This window comes from Kryptolebias marmoratus, linkage group LG8 (genome assembly GCF_001649575.2).
Source record: "Kryptolebias marmoratus isolate JLee-2015 linkage group LG8, ASM164957v2, whole genome shotgun sequence".
NCBI lineage: Eukaryota > Metazoa > Chordata > Actinopteri > Cyprinodontiformes > Rivulidae > Kryptolebias > Kryptolebias marmoratus.
The window spans coordinates 469,113-474,863 of record NC_051437.1 but is presented as its reverse complement, the minus strand read 5'-3'; the positions used below and the strand labels follow the sequence as shown (position 1 = coordinate 474,863).

The window sequence follows — 5,751 nt, the reverse complement described above, 5'->3', positions numbered from 1 at the left end:
CTGCTTCTCCTCGTTTGGTTCTGGTTCTGGGGATGCAGAGCAGTCCAGAACCAGAAGATCTGAGGGGTCTAGACGGTTGGTACAGCGATAACAGATCTTTAATGTATTGTGGTGCTAAACCGTTCAGTGATTTATAAACTAACAACAGTCTATTCTTTGAGCTACAGGGAGCCAGTGTAGGGACTTTAAAACTGGTGTTATGTGCTCTATCTTCCTGGTTTTAGTGAGAACACGAGCATGCAGGAGTGATGCAGGAATACCCAAACATTCAGGTGTTTGTAACAGCTGCACGCAGCAGAAACCTCTCTGACCAAATGTATAAAGACTTTTTTCCTGCATGAAGTAAATGTGGAATGTGCTAAATCTTTCAGGTCACAGCAGTCGTTCACTCCTGAACAGAACTGCATTAAATGTCATCTGAGCTGCGTTCAAATAAAGTTCATCAAGAAAAAAATATGGACTCATGAATGTGTTCATGAAAAATACTGCAAACATGTAAAATGATTGTTGTTTTAATTCTTACTTTTGCCGCACAAACTCATCAGTGACAACTTTCTTCACGTCTCCAAACTCCTCGTGTTTCTGCCTGAAGATATTTTGACCAAATTTTCCCCAAATGACAAACACAAAGAGAAGAAACGTGTAAAGTCACAATTATGACAGGTTGATAACTACAAACTATTTTAAACTTGCCCTACCCAGGATCAACACGGAGTTTCTTCAGAGTGTTCCAGATGAGATCTAGAAAAACAAACCAGACCATTGTTGGCACACTTTGCTGTGCTGAAGAAAGACACTGAACTGACTGGGTGGAATGAGTTAGCTCTGAAACTCACTTTCTTTAACTGTACCTCCTTTCATAAAAATAACACTCAAGATCACAAAAAGGAGACCCATCTTTGGATTAGTGGGGCATCTACACAGAGGACAATAATTATAAAGTAAAAACAAATACAACAGGTCTTTTTCATCATTATTATGATCAGAGGAAAGGTTTACTACATATGGATGATATGACAGTCATACTCACTCAACTGGTGCAGCTCTCGATGTAGCCGTTTCCAAATTATTGACCAATATGTACATGTGATGTTTGGGATCAATTTCAACTAGTTTCAAGCCAAACACCTGGTTAAAATAAAAAAGGAAAGTATAAATATGCTGATTGTAACCAGGTGGTTTTAGTGCAGCCACTGATCCTCTGAAACCTGTTCAAACGTCCGTGCTGCCCTCTTTATGATCTCAGGGTAGATGGTTCTGTAGTCCTTCACCACGTATTTTACAAGGTCTACAAAGACAAACAAGAGCAGCAACTTATTACAGGAAATGCTTTCAAATACTTCTGTGCAATTTGTTGGAGACCAGACCCTTGACTTTCTGTGTATTTTGTTGCTCATTGAACAGATGTTTTGGTACCAAGAACTGCACAGCCTGAAAACGGTGGTTCTTTTTCAATTCTATTCATTTAAAGACAGTTTTATGTTCTACTGTACACCCAAAGATTAACCATATAATACAAACAAAGATTTAGTCCCTACCAAGTCTTGAACTAAGGCTTTTATAACATTCCACAAAGGTGCAGGACTGTCCAGGAGAACGGGGAGTGTGGTGCAGAGTCCAGACAGGAGGCAGAAACCAATAACAACTTCCTGGGTGGAGGTAATAATAGTCTAACTTATACGGGATCCTGGAAGTTGAAGCCAGAAGGGGAACAGCGTACCCATAGGGACCTTCCCCTTATTGAAAAAAAAAACCACTGATTTTTTTGTTGAAAGCTGGATTTCTTTTTCTTCTGCTTGAATCGTTGCAGTACCTCCACAGTGACAGCATGGTGCTGTGATATCGCCGCCTTCTGTTTACAGAGGTGGTCTTTAATTAATCACAAGCAAAGGTCCAGAATGAAAAAGACTGCTTGGTTTTTGTTGAATAAATAATGAATTTTATGTTCAATTCAGGTTAGATTTTAATCATTTTTGAACATGGGAAGTAAGACCAGATGATATTTATTTTACCCTGATATATAAAATCCTAGAACTGAAAAAGGGTGGACTCTTTGTCCTGTGATAGTATTCATATATATACAACACATTTCTACTTTTTATGAACTGAACCTGTGGATGTGTGAAATATTTTGTCAAACAAATAAATCAACCATGACTAAAATTAAGCAATGCGAGTTTCAGAGCAGGTCGAGCTATAAAATGTTAGGATACTGTACCTGCACGGCGGACAGGAATCTTCTTCTGGTCTTTCATTAAGAAGTACTGCACCACCTCAGCTGTCTACAGCATAGAAAGGTTGAAAAAAAGAGGCTTCACTTTTGGATCATTAGTAGTACCAATCTGTTAAAATGCCCAAGAGCATTTTCAAAAAGCTTTTTTTCCCTTGGACCACTTTCAGAGCCGAGCTGTTTTTAATCAGTTCAGTGTGACAGACTGTCTGCTACCTTTTGGTCAACTTGTGCAGGGGTGAGTTTCTCCAACCCCCTCTGGACCTGCGACGTGCTCGGCTGAGTGAATGTTGCATCTTCATCCTCCTCCTGAGTCACTGAGCTGCTGGACTGCCGCTACGTAAAGACACATGGGTTAAAACCTGCTTTTATAAATTGTCTAACACAAGCTGACTGCCATAATTAATCACAGAAGTCGTCCAAATTAACCAACAAAAACTTAATCCTGTGGTTTGAATTACGGGGTGGGGGAAGAGACTGAACCCCCTAATTAAGACTTGAAGCAGTTTTGCTACAAAGAACTTTGTTTGTTTGATTAAAGAATTTGTTTTCTGCTTGTGAATTGGTGGACTGAATGTTATCTGAATCAGTTGTGTGGCAGACACGACTGATACAGATAACATTCAGTCAATTCACTCCCAAACACCCAATCATCACTTCCTGAAAGTTTCATTAAGGTCCAAAGCTCTGGAAAGATTTGCCCCTGCACATTAGGCTGCCTTGTTCACCTGCTGTTTTTAAACACCTGCAGTGATCACTGAAATAACTTTAAACTAACAAAAAATAATATACTAAAATTCAACAAATGAAGATTTGTCATTGCTTTTGAATTTTGGCTCAACAGAAGTTTCAAAAAAGCAAACTGTCCTTGACAAAAAGGACAGTACCTGTAGAAAAAATTGAAACTAAAAGCATCACAGGTGTCTTCAGTCCTGCAATCAGTCTGCCTGTTTAAAGGGTGAAAGGTAGTCACAGTGCTGTTTGGTATCATGGTGTGTACCACACTGAACATGGAGAACAGAGATGTCTCAGGAGCTTAGAAAGAGGCATGTTAAAAGGTAGTAATGGTGAAGCTGAAGTCTCATGAAACAATGAACCACTTGGACACTCTATGAATGACACTTTGCTTCGAAGCGCTTCCGTCAGAACAGGGACATCTGCTGGCTGTGTGCCAGAACTGCACCTGAGTGGAAGACCTGAGGAAGCCTCATTACTGCCCGTCACAAAACTCTGAACTTCTATTTAATAAATACTGTGAATATGGTAGATGTAGACATATAAATCCTTGTGGAATGGGGACAGTGCTTGTGCTACTTTGATAAAACTGTACAATACTCAAGTATTATGTGTGATAGGTGCTTATATGTCTAGTGTGTTTGTATAAATGACTGTTGTGTGAATATGAATATATGTGTAACTAAATCTATCTAAACCTCAACTACTGTGAAATTCTACCTGAATTCTATTATTCTAAACATCAAATACAATAATGTTGTTAAACTCCTCCATTCAAACAAACCCACAGTTTTCACAGCGAATCAGGCTCGTTTTAAAGCCTTGACCATAAAACACCCAATCTTTCAAAATTCCTGCAAAACATAGGTTGCGTCACACCAATGTGACGCAATGAGGCTTCATTCACAATGTTCACTTGATTTTGGTACATCAGATCACACCATCTGTCACTATTGGTGACTTAACTGAACTTCATGAAAGATGATGGAGGACAACAAAGTCCATCAGTCCTAAGTAAATCATAAAAAGCCAGACTGGTATTTGACAACATGCATATTAACCAGCCACAAAGCTTCTGGGAGAATGTCCTTTAGACAGATGAGATACAAGTGGATCTTTTTGACAGCAGGTCCCATCAGCTCCATGTTGAAACAGAAAGAAAAGAACCCTGATCCTACAGTGAAACATGGAGGAGGCTCGGTTCTGTTCTGATCTGACACAGGGGGTCCTGAATCTGTTCAGGGTCCAATTAATTCTTAAGACTATCAAGGCATTCTGGATAATGACCTAAAACACAGCTAAAAACATCAGGAATGTCTCAGAACAAACATTGGACCATTCTGAAAGTGGCCTTCTGAGCCCTGATCTAAATCCTGTTGAACATCTGTGGAAGGAGCTGAAAGCTGCAGTCTGGAGAAGGAAGCCTTCAAACCTGAGACAGATGGAGCAGTTTGTTCATGAGGAGTGGACCAGAACACCTGTGGACAGGTGCAGACGTCTCAGAGAGAGTTACAGAAATCACTTGACTGCAGTGATTGTCTCAAAAGGTTGTGCAACAAAATATTAAGTTAAAGGGACCAAGGCCAGTTTCATTAGTTCAACTTTTTGTTAAACTCTGGTTAGCTAAACTTCAAAAGCAACAACTGAATTTTTAGCCTTTTTTTTGTTTTTTATTACTTTTTTGTCAGTCTCAAGATTTTTCTGTGACCTCTGTGCGTTTTTTTTCTCAGAAACAAAAGTGTTGAAGCACATTTGTCTGGACTAATATTCCTTGGCCTTCTACTCAGTGGGAGAGGCTAACTACTATGGCCTTAATTTATTTTTACACGTCTCATATTTTTACTTCTGTACGTTTATATCATGTGCTTATTTTTCAGCACTTTGTTGCATATTTCTTAAGTACTTAAAAAATAGTGGTATGACTTGAACATCCGTGCAGTGGTTCATGAGATGTTTTGCTAACACAGACGCGCGCGGGTGGGCTAAAACAAAGTTGGAAACGGAGGCAGTTGCAGAAACTCGAACGAGCAACCCTGTTCTTCTTCTCACCTTATTCTGAGAGGAGCTCTGTGTGTTGGACAGCCGTTTTCTTTGCGACATGGCGGCGACAAACCGTCTGTGAGAGTCGGACAAAACATAAGACGTTAAATAAAATTCATGTGTTTCCAAACAAGAGTCAAACCTGCGTGACTGCAGGACAGAGGCGATAGGCTAGCAGCTCCACGTCACTCTCAGAAGAACAACTACAGCAGCTACTTACAAACAACTTCAATAATTGTACTCACTCTGTTTCAAAAGGAGCTCCCTGCTCAAAGTTCCGTAATGCGACCGGTAATGACGCAAAAACGGAAGTTTCTTCTTCTTGTTCTACTGCAGCGGGCCGCCGGGCAGCAGCTCAATGGTGCAACACCGCCACCTGTTGGTCCGGAGTGTGGGTCAAAAAAAGCTCATAAACGTCTCTATTCAAAAAAGTTAAAAAACAAAAACTGGACTTCTATTCTGTAGTTGAAGACGTTTCGCTTCTCATCCGAGGAGCTTTCTCAGTTCAGAAGTAGAGAGTGTGGAGTTGAGCTTTTAAAGCTGAGATGTGATGTAAGCTGGATTGTTTGCAGATTGTTCTCACTCTCCTAACAATAGAGGCTCATTAGGGTCCTTGTTTGTCTGACTCACTGATGGGCCACTCTGGTCACATGAGTGCAGGTGTTGATTGGACTGAAACTGACTGGGGATCAGGCCTAAAGCTCCATTATATGTTTTTGAAAGCTGGAATCTGAGACCTCCTCCTC

The 5,751-nt window shown here is 40.3% G+C and overlaps 1 protein-coding gene across 1 annotated transcript in view; it reads right to left on the bottom strand.

Moving 5' to 3' along the window:
* The window catches only part of ndnl2 (necdin-like 2), an 8,695-nt gene extending 3,311 nt beyond the window's left edge, over positions 1–5,384 (bottom strand). The window contains exons 1-9 of the mRNA XM_017439269.3: positions 5,251–5,384; positions 5,015–5,081; positions 2,447–2,566; positions 2,219–2,282; positions 1,209–1,288; positions 1,031–1,128; positions 837–916; positions 699–741; positions 524–586 (exon numbers count right to left, since the gene is read on the bottom strand). Of these exons, the coding sequence (XP_017294758.1) occupies positions 524–586; positions 699–741; positions 837–916; positions 1,031–1,128; positions 1,209–1,288; positions 2,219–2,282; positions 2,447–2,566; positions 5,015–5,065 (599 nt within the window). The 5' untranslated portion in view covers positions 5,066–5,081; positions 5,251–5,384. The remainder of the gene's footprint in view (positions 1–523; positions 587–698; positions 742–836; positions 917–1,030; positions 1,129–1,208; positions 1,289–2,218; positions 2,283–2,446; positions 2,567–5,014; positions 5,082–5,250) is intronic.
* Positions 5,385–5,751: the final 367 nt, after the last annotated feature.